The 19,442-nt window shown below is 42.7% G+C and overlaps 1 protein-coding gene across 1 annotated transcript; it reads right to left on the bottom strand.

Annotated features, from left to right (window-relative positions):
• Window positions 1–4,323: 4,323 nt before the first annotated feature.
• On the bottom strand, window positions 4,324–9,805 carry LOC134075934 (uromodulin-like). The gene is made up of 8 exons (XM_062530960.1): window positions 9,802–9,805; window positions 9,414–9,527; window positions 9,009–9,193; window positions 8,510–8,670; window positions 8,107–8,352; window positions 5,543–5,705; window positions 5,222–5,306; window positions 4,324–4,855 (listed from the first exon to the last, which is right to left on the bottom strand). The coding sequence occupies exons 1-8, from the start codon at window positions 9,803–9,805 to the stop codon at window positions 4,740–4,742; spliced, it is 1,074 nt and encodes a 357-aa protein (XP_062386944.1). The 3' UTR covers window positions 4,324–4,739.
• Window positions 9,806–19,442: the final 9,637 nt, after the last annotated feature.

Here is a 19,442-nt window from a genome sequence, read left to right as displayed (position 1 = left end):
TGAGTTTCCTCTGGTTCTATGACCTCTGATCCTGTCCATTTATATATGGCTTGATTTACAGGTTGCATAATATCCAAACCAGTTCTGTTGATTTTCCGATAAGCATTCTTAGTCTCAAATCTTGTCTCAAATATTCACCTCTCTTCCTTGATGCCCAGCTTGACTGGTGTCAAGAATTGGGCGCGACCTAGCATAACCTAGCAGCAGTGAAGAGAGTGGAGAGTAACTATTTTGTTCAATCCTGTTTTTTAATGTTACACATGGAAACGATTCAAGACAGAAGTTTGTAACTGTGCTGAGTTCAATTCACTGCAATACAATGGGCTAGTTGCACAATATGCTCTCGGTGAGCTCGTTTATTTCCTGTGGAGCCAGGTGTGTTTGAACCTGTCACTATTCTGAATGTAATTAGCGTCTACACGGACCCGATTGGGTGTTGCACCTATATAAAGAAGGATGTGTAGACACTAATTGCATTCAGAATAGCAACGGGTTCAAGCACACCTGGCTCCCCAGGAGACAAACAAGCTCACCGAGCCCTTTCGTGCAACTAGTCAATTGATACATGATCTAGTGCTAGTGTCGGCAAGCATTGCATCACAGGATTAGAGGCATCACTGTTGTTAGAGGTGACAGAAATCTGTTCATTAAGAGTGACATGAGGGGCCACAGGCCTCACTGATGCAAACACAAGCCACAGCTTTCCATACAGAGTAAAACTGCTGCAAGGAGTGCTGATCAAGGATCACTGAAACTGTCTTCTCTACTTGAGTCCTTTAAAAGAAAACCAATCATGTGTACCATCTGCCACTGGCAGAAGGTACAGAGAACCGAGAAACCATTAAAGGAATTCAGGACCTCTATAAGGCGTCTCCTGAGGACCTCTATAAGACAGTAGATGAATGAACGAATGTAGATCTGTGTGGTGAGATATGTGTGAGGTTCTTGATAACGATGCAATCTGTGTTGACAGAGTAGACGAACATCATTCCACTCTCACATGTCTGTTGTTGATATTCCATTCTGCAGACCTTGAGAGGCCCAAACACAGTTTTGCACTCACACAACCACCCTAAAATGACATGTACACCATAAATCTCAATGAGCAGACAGCCTACCAACCATATCATTTACCACACACACACACACTTGCAAAACTGATCGTGTTAAAATGCAAGCACAAGCTTTTAAATTCAGGCAATATCGTCTCACAAACACACTTGCATTCACAGAGTAGGCTAATTGCGGAGATACAGTGGACCACTGGAATGGGCCGTAGCCAGTTGTACCATAGTGCAAAAAACACAAAACCATTTTGATACCTTTGGACTTTAAACATTTTGCTCTACTCATTTGTAGAGCTTCATACCTTTAATTCTTTCAAATGGCTAAAAATAATAATGTGGGACTACCCGCACGCAGGGCAAAGTTCTTGGAAACGGTGTAATCTGTGTAGACAAAGAGTAGAGTAGTCAAACATCATTCCACGCTCACATATCTGTTGACTGGGATTTTCCACCATTCACACATGTGAATCTATCTATCTCACTATCACTATCTCAAGCAACCAACCACACTTAAATGACACAAAATGACATGGAGTTGTGTAGTTACTGTAGTGGGGCAGCCGTGGCCTACTGGTTAGGGTTTCGAGCTTGTGACCAGAGGGTTGCCGGTTCGATCCCCGACCAGTCCACGGCTGATGGAGCAAGGCACCTAACCCTCACTGTTCCCCGCTGGTTGGGCAGGCAGCTAGGGTTAATGTGTGATTCACCTCACTATGGGCTACCGCCGTTCATTCCGACATACCAGGACTCCGACATTGACGTCCAATTGTCGTAGTGGAGGCATGTCTCCTTATGGGAGAAAGTCCCACCACTCCGACATTTTTTTTTTTCATGGTCGCAGTGGCGGTATTTAACTTTTTTTTCAAACAACGTGCCATTCCGACATGAGGTCATTAATAGGCTATTAATGTCATAACTATATCCAATTGTGTAAAATAATAAAGATTCACATTTAAAATGTCATTGTGAAGACTTCTTGATATGGTTATGTGTCTGTTGCGTGCACGACTCGGGGAAGTGAAAGCATGCAGTTAATAGACAATGGCAAGTTTTCTTCTCTGCATGTCTCATCATTCGCGGACTAAGTGGAGCTAAATTAAGTTATTACTTTGCTGTCACTTCGTCTATTTTATGGCTAAGAAGGTTGTATTTGGTATCTGTGGATAGCTCTAGCTCTCCTCTTTTATCTGACATGCAAGCCGTATCTTTTTAACCACAGTTTCACGAGTAAATCAAACGAAAGCGGTAGCCGAAGCTATATGATTCTTATTTGTTTGTCACTTCGTCTGTTTCTATAGCCTAACACAAAAGGATCGATGTGTTTGGTATCAATGGAAAGTTCTGTTTCTCCTCTTTCATTTGATATGCGTGTTATGTCTGTGCGATGCCTGGTCCCGGAGTAATTCAAGCGAGAGCAGTGTAGCTGCGTGGGTGAACGCAGAGCAATATAGACTGTAAATATGATAGCCTATACTTTCATTTAAATTCATGATTTTATTTTCATTTTCATAGCCTACTTGATCGTACAGACACGCGTCTAGTCTCGTTGGAAAGCCCCGGTTCTGCGCTCTTTCATGCAATATAGGTCTCATCTCGCTGTGACTAATAATCGTGGAGCAATGTAACAGAGAAGAATGGGTGTGTTTTTTGACGCACTTTGAGTCCGTCGGGCTCATATAGGTCCGTTAAATTGACGTGGGAAAAAAATAGGATTTGTAAACTGTCGGAATGGGGGTACTAAAATGTGTCGGATTGGCAGCATGTCGGAATAACACCATGTCTGAATAGCGGCATGTCGGACGAAAGGGATGTCGGACTGGCAGGATGTCGGACTGCCGACATGTAACCCTCACTATGTGTTCACTGTGTGCTGTGTGTTCACTAATTCGGTTAAATTAGGTTAAATGCAGAGAAACGAATTTCCCTCACGGGATCAAAAAAGTATATATTCTATTCTAGTTGGTGGATAGTTAGCTAGTCAGCTAGTTAGCTAGTTAAGCTGGATAGTTAGCTAGTTAGCTTGCCTGTCTGCGTGCCTGTGTGTGAGGCTGAGGCTGGTGAGGGGGACGTGGGTAAAAGTGCAGCGTCAAGAAAACATGAAGATTTGGGTGAGACATGTTGATGTGTGAGCAGGGCCGTCGCATGGGGTCATTGCAACAGCAGGGTACTACTTTGAAGCAAGCAAATATTAACTAATACTAAGCCATTATTTTGCTGGTAAGTAATAATCTATAGCATAGGCTAGTTCCCAGACATCATGATATTAGGCTCCACAATGACCATCATCCAGCTGTCTGCTGAAACTTAATTTGTGAAACACATTCCAGAAACGGTCACAGAAAGTGGTCCTGCAGCAAGCACTGATGCAGACTTGAGACAAGCTCAGGGCTTGTATAGGGGCCCAAAAGTTGGTGCTACAGCCCTGTGTCTGAGGAGTGTTCATGTTTGTAGAGTTGATGTGTGGAGTTTTGTTGTGTGTACAGGTTAAACTCAAAAAATGTGAATATTGTGAAAGTCCATTTATCTGAACTATACTGAACCAGACTGAGAGGAACCTTTTGCAGGCAGTTGTGATTAATTAGCTGATTAGAGTGTGACACTTTGAGCCTACAATATTGAACCTTTTCACAATATTATATTTCAATCACAAATGAGTCGTTATGGGCTAGGTTGACGCAGGCCCTTGAGACCAACATACCACAAAAAATTCTTTGGTGCAACGGTTGGGGTACTTATTTATCAACAATAGCACTTTTTGGTAAACATTTTGGCGGTTTGCCCTGGTGCTACTGTACATGGCCAATATGTTTCATGTTATCCTTGAAGAGTCCTCAGTCTGACTCCTGGCCTGCCTCTCCTTCATTTATCCACGCCTGCACATATGCCTTCCTGGTCTCCTTCTGGGTCTATCAACCCCTTCCGAATCCTGTTTAGTTATTTTTTCTAATCTAATGTGCCTTCACACACACATCAACAATTCACTTACACAGCAAAACTCCACATATCAAAGCTACAAACAAACATGAACACCAAGATATAAGAAAAATACACACACGCACGCACACACGCACACACACACACACACACACACACACACACACACACAAACACAGGTAGTCTGTGTGCTTGTAACAGATTTGAGAATCATGTTGACTTAAAAATATATACATTAAGGAGGATAGGAGAAAAGTATTTTATTTCATCATCAAGTGTTGCACATACAGTATATGTCAAATTTGGATAGCATAGACCTGTCTTATAAAACATTTCATGTATGCAGATGGCCCTTTTAATGGCCAAGAACAAAATCAAAGCTACAGTATAAAAGTTATCCTGAAAAAAGCACAGGGTTCTAGAACACTCCATATAAGCCCATAATCATCACCGTATTTTTACATCTTCAAATGTTGAAAGGAACTTGTCAGAAAACCCCTTAGCAAATTTAAATCACAATGCGTATAGTTTAATTAGATTATAGTTTAAACCAGACTGACTTTTCTGTTGGTCCTTCCATACAGTATGTCCTTCACCTATTCCCATTACTATGGTTACTGCTCACTGAATACAGTTGCCCCCCTAAGATCACAGTTGAATGAAACAACAACACATTTGCCATACACACAAGGGCCATGCTGAAATCAGTAATGTGCAAAAGTCTGTAAAAGTTGTGTGTTAGACGAGCAGAGCCCTGAGAGGGAGAACAGACAGGAGCAGGACCATCAGAGATGCCGTCAGACCTGAGGCCTTAGACACCCTCACAGGGTGCGGAACAAACTTATTTCTCCCCTCTGAAAAAAAAGAAAAAACAAATGAGATGATAGATAGAAGAAGAATGTCAAATGTTGCTAATAGGAGGCTAGTTTTCTGATAGCCTATTCCAGTTGAGGAGACATTCAGTAAGAGAGCAGTGTGAAGTGAAATCTTTAAGTATTAATAACAAAGACAGTTGTTTTCAGGTGAACAAACTGCGGCACCGGTAAGACTAGTGTCTCAGTGACTGTAAAGATGCTGTTTTCTCAGATGTTAAAGTTATGAATGCCAGCAAGCATTGCTAAATTACATTTGGAACAATGAGAACAATTTCAGACTACAATAATTACAGTAAATGAAGGACAAACAGTCAGTGTTGAATCATCTTTGTTTACCTTCATTGCCATTGGTCAAAACCAGAGGCCCCAGTGAGATGGAGGCGCTGTCATGGAAATCAACAGAACGACGCTGCCTCTGATGGTTACAGTGCTGTAAACAGGAAGAGAGGAAGAGGAAACTTTGCTGGACCTCAAGCTTGTTTGAGAGCAAAATACGTTTAGCCAGAACTCCAGATCGAACGTGCCGGCTGATTTGATGACACCGGACTGGGAAGCCAGCTGGACGTTTTTTCTAGTTACTGCTTGCTAGCCCAGCTCCTTAGTCACTATGCTACCACCACCACAATCCCCCCCTGTTGTGGTTTGGATGAACTCTGTTGAACTTACGGCTGTGCAGTTATTGTTTGCCATCAAGCACAGGTGGATGCTGCAGTACAGGTAAACCTGGGAGGAGTTTGCGTTGAAGGAGAACATCCTGAAGGAGAATCGGCCTGTTGTGCTGACCCCATTCTCCACCAGCTCCACTGTGTTGTCATTGGGGTTAGCACACCTACAGAGACAGACACACATCCAAGTGATGACAACAGCAAGCCTTATGTGTTCTGGGTTGGAAAACAGGGAGGAAGACAAATTAGGAATCATTTCTGTAATCTCATTGCCAATAATTTATAAGCTTCAGGTTTTGTGTTAAAAGCTGAAGCTTATAAATTATTGGCAATGAGATTACAGAAATGATTCCTAATTTGTCTTCCATTTGGCTTTTAAACACCTTTCTGAAAACGTCCTCACATGATCTCTGTTCCTCACCATGCGGACTACAGGAAAAATATTCAACTGATCTGGAGACAGACTTTGTAGAGGAGGCTATTCAGTTCCAAGAGTATGTGCGCAAGGACCTGACCATGTCGGCATCTCCTGAAACTAATAAGGAAAAGAGGCATGCAAACTGTGTTTCCCAAAATGGACATAGCATTATGCCTTTAGCTAACCTTACCAGTCACCAACGAAAGTCGAGAGCGCTCTTTTTCCAAACTGGCCCTCATTAAAAGCAGACAGAGGTCAACCATGCAACTGGGAAGATTGAACCATCTTACCATAATGTCCACGGAGTATGACATTCTTTGGGCTGTAGACTTTAATGACATGATCAATGAGTTTGCAGTTAGGAAGACCCGCAGAAAGCAATTCTGATTGTAGCTTAGGCCTAAGTGAGATTGATTTTTTTTTTTTATAACAGACTGTTTATGATTGTAGTTTCCTGAAATTAATTGACCTTTTATAACCAGCACCATTGACTATATCAAATGGCTAGCGATATACATACCCAGTGAAGGGTGATTCGGGGGGCGGCTCAAACACCTCCATAGCCCAGGGGTCTCAGGTGGTATTAAGGCGCCCCTGGTTAAGAGCATTAGCTATGTTTCCATATGCGCATTCGGGGTAAAACCTATAAGTATATATACTTTTTTGATCCTGTGAGGAAAATTTGTTCTCTGCATTTAACCCAATTTAACCAAATTAGTGAACACACACAGCACAGAGTGAACACACAGTGAGGTGAATCACTCACTAACCCTGAGCAGTGAGCTGCCTGCCCAACCAGCAGCACTTGGGGAGCAGTGAGGGGTTAGGTGCCTTGCTCAAGGGCACTTCAGCCTCTGGTTCCAAGCTCGAAGCCCTAACCAGTAGGCCACAGCTGCCCAGGGGTGAGCTAGGAGGCGGGAACTTTTCCAGGAACCTGCTTTCACGCAGTCCTCTCAGTCCTTTGCGTTTCGATTAGAATTGGAGGACCCTGAGGGGAAGTGGCTAGTGCGGAGAGCGGTAGAATTGTGGGATTGCGGTAGAGTAGTATTTTGTTTAGTTTAACGATATCTTTGTTCTTTTTTGTCCGAACATGACCAAACTTTGCACTGCACTCAAGCATGTCATTAGCAATACATGTGTCAAATTTGAGGTCAGTTGGATGAGTGGTTTGAGAGTTATGCGTGGAACACACAGACAGACAGACAGAGTGACACACAGACAGACGTTGCCTATTGCAATTCCCTTCTCTTTGGTCTTCCCCACAAGTACATCCATAAACTCCAACTGGTTCAGAACTCTGCCGCCCGCATCATCACCAGGATCCCATCCATTAATCACATCACACCTGTTCTGCAACAGCTTCACTGGCTTCCGATCAAATTTCGTGTGGACTTTAAGATTCTGCTCCACACGTTCAAGGCCATTCATAACCTCTCTCCCCCATACATATCTGACCTTCTCCACATCAACACCCCCTCCCGGACACTCAGATCTGCCTCATCCATCAGCCTCACTGTGCCTCCTGCCCGTCTGACCACCATGGGGGCCAGAGCCTTCAGCCGCTCTGCCCCCCGTCTCTGGAATTCCCTCCCACCAAGCATCAGGAACATTGACTCACTCTCCACTTTTAAGTCACACATAAAACCCCACCTTTTTAAACAGGCTTATTCCCTTTAATACTATTTTTATGATCTAGTTTTTATTATTATTATTATTGTTATTATTTGCTGTTTTATATTGATTGTTGTTGTAAGATGTCCTTGAGTGCCATGAAAGGCGCCCCAAATAAAATGTATTATTATTATTTATTATTAATAGATAGATAGATAGATAGATGAGGTTTAAAGCAGATGTTAGATGTTGTTTAGGGCAAATTCAATTCAAATTCCAATTCATGAATTGAATGGAGGCCAATTCTAAAATTTGGAATTGTGCACAAGCCTGACTCACACAGTGAGTTCAGGGATGGAAGCCCAGGCTGATTACTTTTAATCTACTTTGTGGTATGGTAAACAGCAGGTGATAGATTAGTAGCAGGATAAAGAACAGGTGATAGTCCAGTAGTAGGGTAAACAGCAGGTGATAGTCTAGTGGTTGGGTAAAGAACAGCTGAGTCTAGTAGTAGGTGTGTTGTCTGCCTTTCTTACTCGTTTCTGATGAGGTCCCATCGGATGTGGTAGTTTGGCTGATTGACAGGAGTGGCCCAGCAGGAGTTGATCACCATGGCGATCTGGCGGCTGTCCACTCCGTCCACTTGAAGAGCCACATAGATCTGCTGATTCACTGCCACATTCACCCTCCCAGAGAACGCATGGGAGAATCCTGCATCTTCATAGGGAATCATACGAACATGGTAGCTTCCTTCCCCTCCTGGTAGCTTCTTAGTGATACGGCTGAAGAAACAAACACATATGGATGACTGATGAACAGTACAATTCAGTTCATATGAAGTCTTATATGGTTGTGTTTTGGTCACTGCAGTAAGGCACTGCAAACTACTGTGAAGTAAAGCATGGATATGGATTGTCTATGATAGAGGGAAGAACAAACCTCTCCAGTGGGTTGATTTCTATATTCATGGAGAGGGTCTGTGTGAGGGGGTAGACACAGCTGAAGAGCAGGTCTATCTGTCTCTCTCTGCTGATGGGACCGCTGGCTGAGTTGGCCCCTCCATGGATGGTGTTCTCATAGATGAAGTGGGTGCTGTTACTCTGTTGGCCAACACACAGCACACGCAGGGGTAAATGTGCATGACAACCATAATATTCTACCAAATATGTTCTATATCTATTACAAATATGTAATATCTATGTTCTGGGCGGAGTTCTCAGTGAATACATTTAGATTATTATATCTTTGGAAGACTTCCAGAGGTGTATCTGGCATTCCTCACATACCAATACCTAAAGATAATATTCCACAAAGAAGAGCTCCGTATTTGATTGCTTTCTCTACTAACTAACACCAAGAGCAGTAATTATTATTACACATGAAAACCATGATAAGATGTTGGATCACTAGTCCAGAATAGAGGGCAATGCTCTTGTACCCTTAGCGAGGTTCCACAAGTGTGGTTGTCATTGTCAAAGAGGAACTCCACTCTGCCATCTTGGAGTGTGCCGTTGCAGCTGGGGTCATTGAGGCGGAGGGAGTCAGCCAAGAAGCCTGCCTCAAACAGCTGGCAGCGAGACAAAGATATGGTGCCGGTGCTGTTGGAGCAGAACTCCACAGAGTCTGAGAGAGAGGGAAGGAGAGGGATATGCAGGAAGAGATTAAGAGGTGGAGAACAGGGGAAACTAGAAAGCACTCCGAGAACGCAGACCTCCGCCAAGCGCCTCCTGGATCGAGACGGTGATCCGGATCACTCCCAATAATAAAGAGAAAAAAGGAGTATAATGATATCTGTTCAACATGCCATGTCAATAACAGCATCATTTGTCATATGAAACCTTACCATAGCGCTCAGGATGAGATCTCGGGTGATCCTCGTTGCAGAAGCAGCCGTGGACTCCATTCTTCGGGCCACACAACTCATCCTCAGTGCAGTCCAGCTCTTTACAAGGATCAACTGGTCAAACACATGATGACACATGTCGCTTGGTTGCAGAGTAATTACACAAAGCCATAGACAATTATGTTCTTACAAATACAAATCATCTTTTGGAAGTTGATCTTAATGCCTTAAAGGAAAACTGCAAAATTTTTCAATTAATCAATTCGTTTCATACTGTTATATATGATTAAATGAGTCATTACCGGTCGAATAATGTGTTTTTCGGCCGCCCTAGTGGTCTGTAGCGGTAGAACCACGCTGGCAATTTCAGGAGCACTCAGGCACGCACCCATGGTCTAGGAAGTCTCATGTGAAGTCTCGATCATGCTCATGAAAAGGCAGACTGACCGATTGAGGAGTTTTGTAAAATATACACGCTAAAGCTGTAGGGGAAGCTCTGCAGAGAAATATGCAACCATAAAACGAGCGAAAACGAAAAGCGAAAGCGGCGATGAAATCGCAAATCCTGCATAGTTTCCCTTTAAATAAAAAATGAGGAAATATCCAACCTTTATGGACCAATTTTCTTTGTGAATGAATAATGTATCGTAAATAAATAAATGTTTTACTTAAAATACAGGGGTCACAAGTATTGGAATGCCTTTGTTAACCCTATGTTAAAATTCCCATAGAGAAAGAAAGAAAATTGATGTCCTTAAAGGTTGAATATTTCCTCATTTTTTCCATTTAAGGCATCAATTTCCAAAAGATGATTTAATATTGTCAACTTTAGCATGTGTAAGTAGCCTACATGATGCCATTTTTGAGCAACATAAATTGTCACTATGCGGCCGAAGCAAATCTAATCTCCGACCCAGTCTTTGTGAATCAATGCTGTAAAGGACGTGAGAGTGTATCTGACTGACATAATCAGCTCACAGGTAAATGGCATGATGTCCATAAACATGCAATTGTATGTCTAAAATCAGTATCAGCAAACGTGGTTTGGAACTGGGCGCACAGAAGCGTATTAAATGAGATAGGAAAACATTTTATATGAACATTTGATGGCAATACCCAAGAATGTATACAGACCCAGAGAAGGCTTAGTAGATGTTTCGGATACATTGCAGCACCTTGTAGCTGATTACAGTAATAGCCCAATCTCCTATTTCTCAGTTGCGCATTAAAAAAGCGGTAGCACGGAATGGGGTCATCCCTATGTTCCCCCGGTTCTATGTTCCCCGGTTTTCTCCAAAAGGGTCCTATGTTCCCCGGTCGCAATACATTTTTTGAAAAGCGGGGAACATAGGACCCTTTCTAAAATGTAAGAAAAAAAGGGTCCTATGTTCCCCAGTCCCATACAGTGGGGAACATAGGACACGGGGAACATAGGACCTGGGGAACACTCCCCACGGAATAGGCTCATATAATCATTCACATTTAGGCTAATGACAACCACTGTCCCTCAGCTATTGAAAACACTTTTCCAGTGCTGTGAGAAGTAGAGATGCACCGATTGCATTTTTTTGGCCAATTCCGATTTCCGATTTTTCATAGAATTTGACCTGCCGATACCGATTTTAGCCGATTCCGATTTAATTTCTTCTAACCACTTTACAGCACAAACAAAGAGTTATTTTCTAGCCTATATTTTCTTTAATAGGCTACAACATGTGAATATAGAAATGTAATCAACTTATCAATGGCTGGTAGAAAAATGTGAATAGACAGATTCTTCTTCAAGTCTTCTTCAGCTGCAGTATTCCCAGTGTGGGACATTCATTTCACACATACTAAAAGAAATACACTGTAGGAACACTATTTTTTTTTCTTCTCACATCCAATATCTGATGGTAATAATTTATGAGTATTATTTTTGAGTTCTATACTATCTGAGCCCCAACCAAGGAGCCCCTTCTTTTCAAGCCAGAACAACACACAACGTTGTTGTAACTTTCCCTTCCCCCCTGTGAAATGCTAATTGCCAACATTCCTTTGTCTTTAAACCAACTTGCCCTAAGACAAAAGACTCTACCTTGATGTAATATATCTATATGTCATGAAATGTAAATGTATTCATGTCTGGTATCATTATGATAGTCTCAGTGTAAGGATTGTTATGATTCCAGTGTAAGAATGTTTGGAATATTCTGTAAGTGATGATAGTGACATATATGATATCCCTCTACATGTAAGTCAAATCAGAGTGAGGAGGTGTGACTAGGTGTGACTAGGTGTGTGTGGGTGTGACTGAAGCCATCTAAGTGAACCTTGCCTTGTTTTTGGCGCCCTGTCCCCTTTGTTCAAACGTTTATAAATGTGGTGAATTAGAAGAAGAAGAATGAAAATGAGAGATTGACTTTTGTAGAAGGAAGACATGCTGCAGGCCATGGGTCTTTGGTTCAATCCAAGGGCCCATGGCCTCCTCAGACTAGCGCTAAAGCTAATGTTACCCTCTCTGCTTGTAAGAATAAAACCTGATTCCTAAGTTTTCTTGAGTTTGCCAGTCTAAATGAATAGGTAATTATATAGAAATATAGAATTACCTACATATCTAACTGTAAATATCTTCAGAATACTGATAACTGGAAAGCTTGGTGTAGGCTACATGTGCTACATAGACTGAGATGTTGGAAAATGACAACAACAAAAAAACTAATTTTGAGAAGCCTTAAACACAGCAAATGACATACTCAGTCTTTGAACTTTCGCGATTGCTTGTGGATACTAAGGAAGTGTCCATATTTGGATGGCATAACGTCATGCAGGAGAACCACAGCTTTCCAACGACACCACGCATGATATGTTTTGTATCAAGGTCGCGGTAGTTTATTACACGTTAGAATGCTAACTTTTGGCGAATTTAGAAGAAATATACAGGCGTGATCAGGCAAAAGGTAATGAAATAAACCTCTAAATGTGTAAATCGGACTTAGTTGTTGTAGTAGTGTGAAAGAATACATGATAAGTTGGCAAACCGAAGCAAAACTATGTTTATTCCTGCCGTGTCTCGCCTGGAGTATTAGCCTGGAAAACCAGCGCCAACTGCTGGACGGCAAAATGTTTTGCCTGCATTTGGTCGTCTGGCCTAGGACCACTCCCCCACAGCTTTCTGTCGCGCTTACTACGTCACAGTCAGTTGCGCTGATTGGTCAGAGCGTTGGCCTATAGGCACAGACACGGTTTGAAAGACAACGGGTTGTGCTCATCAACAATGTTCCGTTGTATCCATTCATCGGAGCCAGACTAAATTAGACATCCAATCCATTTAGGCTGGTTTATCAGGCTACTGGAGTATGGCTATGTCGCTGCTTATTGATAGCGCTTGTGGTTCAGCTGTGGGCACGCAATTAGCGGCAAGGACGGGCTTTGATGAGCGCTGTATCCTGAAGTGACAGCTAGTAAATTCCACGCAATATGGCAAAGCAGCATTCGCTGCATAGAAAAACTCAGGGCCAGATGTACTAACGTTTTGCACCCATTTTAGGCGTAACGTGCACGTACAGTAGAAACATGGCGATGGTGTGTACAAACAAGCCGCAATGAGGGAATCGCGCAGACTGCCTACCGTAGGAGCTGAGAATGGCTATTTGCGCTTTTCTGTGTCATGCATATTACAGTTTTTTTCAATTGCTAACAAGCGTTTGTCCATTCATTTGACACATTTTCAAAACTCTAAACACAGACTCTCACCTACAAAACACAATTGGCCAAATGGATCATTTTCCTCTCAAAAGCACATTCCATGTTGTTACACCACATTTTGTTACATATACACTAACTCGTAATTTCTCTGCACACACTAACTTTACCAAAACACTGGAAACCTGACTCAAAATGAAGTTATTTTGTCAAAGAATGAAGCTTGTTTTCACTTCACAAGATACATGCAGTCAATCAGAGTACACTAGGTTTCAAAATACTGGCTACTGTTGACTGTTGATTACAAAAACTGCATAGACTTTTATGTTTCAGTTTTACAGGTATTGCATGCAAAACATGCAATCCAGCATTTTTACACTAGATTTATTGGTTGGGAACTGTATGTCCAGATGTAATGTTCACATTCAAATGCATTCCAGTAAAAAGCACATTTTTTTTTTTTTTTTTTTTACTGTTCACTAGGCCTACAGGAGGTGCAGTATAAATACTGTTTACAGTAGACTATGATAGAACAGAAAAAGTTTTACAGCATTGCAATGAACAAAATATCCATGAAACACAAGAGCATTCTGAACAAAAAACAACAGCAAAAAGCCCAGATAAAAAGGGGGTGAACAAAAAAAAAGCACAATATTACTGTGTCTAATCTCTGCACCTGCTCCTCTCAGGGCTCCTGCACCTCTCACTGCATCTATCACTGGGCCTGCTCTTCTCCCTGGGCCCCTTACTCTATCTCTTCCTTGTCCAGACATTACAGTATTTGTCTGTTTCTGTTTCTGCTTCCAAAAACATCACCTCCTCTTTTTACTGTGTAAGTGTCAATGTAATAGAGAGAAATAACCCCTGCCACTGTGTCTAAGATAGACTGGAATCAGCTGTGGTTGGCCCAATTTACCCAACATAAATCATCTGTGTGTCAATTATTCAATTGTTTGTTTATTATCAGCTGAGATATATTGCTTTTGAATTGATAACATTGCAGAAGCAGAGGTTTTTATACTGTATCTAAGGTTTGGAATATTGTTTTAACTATTGTGGGATGTTGTGCGTTAACATTCGAAAATAATACAAAAACGATCCATTATTTTGTTGGGAGGTATAGTTTGTCTGTTAAGAAAATGTAAGCATTGTGAACATGTATTCACTGACTGCATACTGTGTGAAAACAACATGAAATGTGTGAATGGTATGGCCACAAAAGACCGATGCTGTGCTAACTGTGTTTAGAGTTTTGAAAATGTGTCAACTGAATGGACAAACGCTTGTTAGCGATTGAAAAAAACTGTAATTCCTGGGCAGATCAGCTGAAAGTGGGTGTAATGCGCAAGTACAGGGGAGGAGAAGTGGTAATAGCGATTGATTACCCAGCTGACAATTTCTGGTTAGGAGAACGTTTTTAGAACGTTTTTTTCTTGGTTAGGGGAACGTTGCCTGAAAGTTGCGAAAGTTGCCCCATGGTTCCCCAGGAAAGTTTTCCTGGCGAAAATACAACGTTTTTTTCTGGTTATTTATTTTGGTTAGCAGAACGTTCTCCTACCCTTTAGGGAACGTTACAATATTTGGTTGCATTAACGTTCCCCTAACCTCCCAGCAACAAAGTGTAAAGGGGAAAAAAATATGTGGATTTATCGTGACATCCAGACATGGCTCCGCTGTACACTCGCCGTCTGCGACGATAGACTATCTGTGACCTGGGAGAGCGAACGTCTCTGATGATTAAGGCAATGACAATTCACTACACGTATATTTTCTCACTTACAGTTAGCTGCCTGCTGAACTGCGACGAATACGGCCCGTTAATATACATATGTGTCAGCTAAATATTTAAATGCGGTTAGGTCTAATACTTTCTTGTCTACGGTGTATTTTTTCCTATAATAAACGATTAGTCAGATCAAAACATCAGCAGAGCAGGCGCTAGCCTAACACATTGTTTCAAAATTCAAAACTGGCTGCTTTTATTGCATCGTATTCCATTAAAAGTCCTCGGTTCAGAATTATGATGGATTTTGGTTTAATAGGGCTCGGGATCATGACGTGAAAACTTCGTGGGCGCAGCCATATTGGCAGCTTCACTCCTAAGTTTACTATGGATTACTATGGATTTACTCCCGCCTATATTAGTGTGTTCCTGTTACTTAGTTTTTGCCTTCTTGGTCGTATGTTGCTGTGTAGTGGGGTGTAACAGCACCACCCATGATCGCAAGAGGAAAAGAATCGCTAATACTACATTTCTGCTTCTTGTCTTCTGCATCTGAATGAATGGATATTACGCTCGGTGCGCTACCAATATGGCGGCTATTCCTAGAATGCAAGGCTTGTTCCCGAGCCCCATTTGTTAGGGCCCGAGCACCGAGGTGCAGCCACTGAAGTGGCTGCACCGTAGGTGCAAGGCCCTATTGCTTCTGCTCAGATTATTATTAGGGCCCGAGCACCGAGGTGCGGCCACTGAAAGTGGCTGCACCGTAGGTGCAAGGCCCTATTGTTTTTGCTCAGATTATTATTATTATAGTGGTTTCCCCTTACCGGAATGTTTTGCCCTTTTTCACCAACTTGGCATGCTCTAAAACTCTTGAAATTTGGCAGCTACCTGTAGAATTGATGCCTCTGTGGCTCAGGGACTCTATAGCGCCACCTACCGCGCTGTCTGTTGTGGTTGACACATACATTCACGGAAATGAACCAAATTTGGTGGACATGTGTGTTGTATTATTCTGAACAAGTTTTACATTTAAACTATATTGTGAATCTTAGAAGAATTTGAGTTATGATTATGATTATGATTTTTGCACATCACGTATTTTGAAATACTTCTCCTAGACGGTTTATCGAAATCATGTCATATCAGCACTAAAATGATCTTGAGGGGTTGCCCGAGAGGAATTGCGACCAGATTTTTGTATATTGAAATGGCGAAGGTTTGAATTATGGCGTTTTATTAAGAAACAGGAAGTTGGTGTTATAGGCAGAAAAAAGGTTATGAATTGGATGTAATTTGGCAGCTACATGTGGAATTGCTTCTGGTAGTCAAGGACAGAGCTCTGGCCTAAGGTGTGGCTTTGGGACTCTATAGCGCCACCTAGCAGCACGTTATCTGTTGTGGTTGACACAAACATTCACGAAAATGAACCAAATTTGGTGGACTTGTGTGTTATTGCTATGGCTAGTCAGAGACAGAGCTTTGGCCTAGGGTGTGGCGTAGGGACTCTATAGCGCCACCTAGTGCGTTGTCTGTTGTAGTTGACACATACATTCACGAAAATGAACCAAATTTGGTGGGCTTGTGTGTTATTGCTATCGGTAGTCAAAGACAGAGCTCTGGCCTAGGGTGTGGTTTAGGGACTCTATAGCGCCACCTAGCGCATTGTCTGTTGTGGTTGACACATACATTCACGAAAATTAACCAAATTTGATGGGCTTGTGTGTTATTCCTATTGCTAGTCAGAGACAGAGCTCTGGCCTAGGGTGTGGCTTAGGAACTCTATAGCGCCACCTAGAGCATTGTTTGTTGTGGTTGACACAAACATTCACAAAAATGAACCAAATTTGGTGGGCTTGTGTGTTATTGCTGCCGCTAGTCAAAGACAGAGCTCTGGCCTTGGTTGTGGCTTAGGGACTCTATAGCGCCACCTAGCGCATTGTCTGTTGTGGTTGACACATTCACGAAAATGAACCAAATTTGGTGGGCATGTGTTTTGCTATAAATATTCAGAGACAGAGCTCTGGCCGAGGGTGTGGCTTAGGGACTCTATAGCGCCACCTAGTGTGTTACCTGTTGTGGTTGACATATACATTCACGAAAATTAACCACATTTGGTGGGCATGTGTGCTATTGCTACTGCTTGTCAGGGATAGAGCTCTGGCCTAGGGTGTGGCTTAGGAACTCTATAGCGCCACCTAGAGCATTGTTTGTTGTGGTTGACACAAACATTCACAAAAATGAACCAAATTTGGTGAGCTTGTGTGTTATTACTGTCGCAAGTCAGAAACAGAGCTCTGGCCTAGGGTGTGGCTTAGGGACTCTATAGTGCCACCTAGCGCATTGTCTGTTGTGGTTGATACATTCACGAAAATTAACCACATTTGGTGGGCATGTGTGCTATTGCTACTGCTTGTCAGGGATAGAGCTCTGGCCTAGGGTGAGGCTTAGGGACTCTCTAGCGCCACCTAGCACATTGTCTATTATTGTTGACACATACATACACGACAATTAGGTACGCTTGTGTGTTATTGCTGCCATTAGTCAGAGACAGAGCTCTGGCCTTGGGTGTGGCTTTGGGACTCTATTGCGCCACCTAGCTTGTTGTCTGTTGTGGTTGACACACACATTGATGAAAATTAACCAAATTTGGTGGGCATGTGTGTTGCTCATGCACATGCCCACCAACAAGTACGTGTTGCTTTGTTAGATTCCGCAAATGTCACGGGTCCGCACCGCAGGTGCTCGGGCCCGCCATCGCCGCTTGCGGCTGTATTTATTAGGGCCCGAGCACCGAGGTGCGGCCACTGAAAGTGGCTGGACCGTAGGTGCAAGGCCCTATTGTTTCTGCTCAGATTATTAGGGCCCGAGCACCGAGGTGCGGCCGCTGAAGCAGCGGCTGCACCGTAGGTGCAAGGCCCTATTGCTTCTGCTCAGATTATTATTATGTCTGTGGAATCCTCTTACGTCCATGTTTGGCCTTTTTTCACCAACTTGGCATGCTCTAAAACTCTTGAAATTTGGCAGTAAGATGTGGAATTGGTAACGCTACTCAGAGACAGAGCTCTGGCCAAGGGTGTGACTCAGAGACTCTATAGCGCCACCTACCGCGCTGTCTGTTGTGGTTGACACGTGCATGCACGAAAATGAACCAAATTTGGTAGGCAGCTGTGTTGCATGAATCTGAACAACTTTTTCATTTACACTACATAGTGAATCTTAAACAAATTTGAGTTATAATTATGATTATGATTTTTGCATATCATGTATTTTGAAACACTTCTCCTAGACGGTTTATCGAAATCATGTCATTTAAGCACTAAAAAGATCTTGAGGGATTGCCCCAGAGGAATTGCGAACAGATTTTTGAATTTGTGAAGTATATTGAAATGGCGAAGGTTTGAATTATGGCGTTTTATTAAGAAACAGGAAGTTGGTGTTTTAGGCAGAAAAAAGGTTATGAATTGGATGTAATTTGGCAGCTACACGTGAAATTGCTTCTGCTAGTCAGAGACAGAGCTCTGGCCTAAGGTGTGGCTTTGGGACTCTATAGCGCCACCTAGCAGCACGTTATCTGTTGTGGTTGACACAAACATTCACGAAAATGAACCAAATTTGGTGGACTTGTGTGTTATTGCTATGGCTAGTCAGAGACAGAGCTTTGGCATAGGGTGTGGCGTAGGGACTCTATAGCGCCACCTACTGCGTTGTCTGTTGTGGTTGACACAAACATTCACGCAAATTAACCAAATTTGGTAGGCTTGTGTGTTATTGCTATCGGTAGTCAGAGACAGAGCTCTGGCCTAGGGTGTGGCTTAGGGACTCTATAGCGCCACCTAGCGCATTGTCTGTTGTGGTTGACACGTACATTCACCCAAATGAACCAAATTTGGTGGGCATATGTGTTATTGCTATAGTCATTCAGAGACAGAGCTCTGGCCTCGGGTGTGGCTTAGGGACTCTATAGCGCCACCTAGTGCATTGTCTGTTGTGATTGACACAGACATTCACGAAAATGAACCAAATTAGGTTAGCATATGTGTTATTGCTATAGCTATTCAGAGACACGATCTGGCCAAGGGTGTCTTATGGACTGTATAGCGCCACCTAGCGCATTGTGTGTTGTGGTTGACACACACATTCACGAAAATGAACCAAATTTGGTGGGCTTGTGCGTTATTGCTATCAATAGTCAGAGATAGAGCTCTGGCCTAGGGTGTGGCTTAGGGACTCTATAGCGCCACCTAGCGTGTTGTCTGTTGTGGTTGACACATACATTCAGGAAAATTGACCAAATTTGGTGGGCATGTGTGTTGCTCATGCACAAGCCCACCAACACGCACATGTTGCTTTGACAGATTCCGAAATGTCACAGGTCTCCGCACCGCAGGTGCTCGGGCCCGCCATCGCCGCTTGCGGCTATATTTATTATTCTTCTTCCGTCTTACCTGTTTTTTTTTTTTCACCAACTTGGCATGCTCTAAAACTCTTGTAATTTGGCAGCCATTTGTAGAATTGCAATCGAAACTGAGAGACAGAGCTTTGGCCTAGGGTGTGGCTCAGGGACTCTATAGCGCCACCTAGCGCGGTTTCTGTTGTGTTTGACACATACATGCTCGAAAATG

This window comes from Sardina pilchardus, chromosome 3 (assembly GCF_963854185.1).
Source record: "Sardina pilchardus chromosome 3, fSarPil1.1, whole genome shotgun sequence".
Classification (NCBI taxonomy): Eukaryota; Metazoa; Chordata; class Actinopteri; order Clupeiformes; family Clupeidae; genus Sardina; species Sardina pilchardus.
Note: the sequence above shows the minus strand (reverse complement) of the source record. Positions and strands in the feature narration are given on the sequence as shown.

Bases quoted from the DNA above. Each gene is read 5' to 3' on its own strand.
- LOC134075934 (XM_062530960.1), bottom strand. The intron at 5,706-8,106 runs GTAAGAAAGGCA...CTGTCTCTGTAG, and splicing joins TGGGACCTCATCAGAAACGA to GTGTGCTAACCCCAATGACA. The intron at 5,307-5,542 runs GTAAGTTCAACA...TCCTGTTTACAG, and splicing joins CAAACAATAACTGCACAGCC to CACTGTAACCATCAGAGGCA.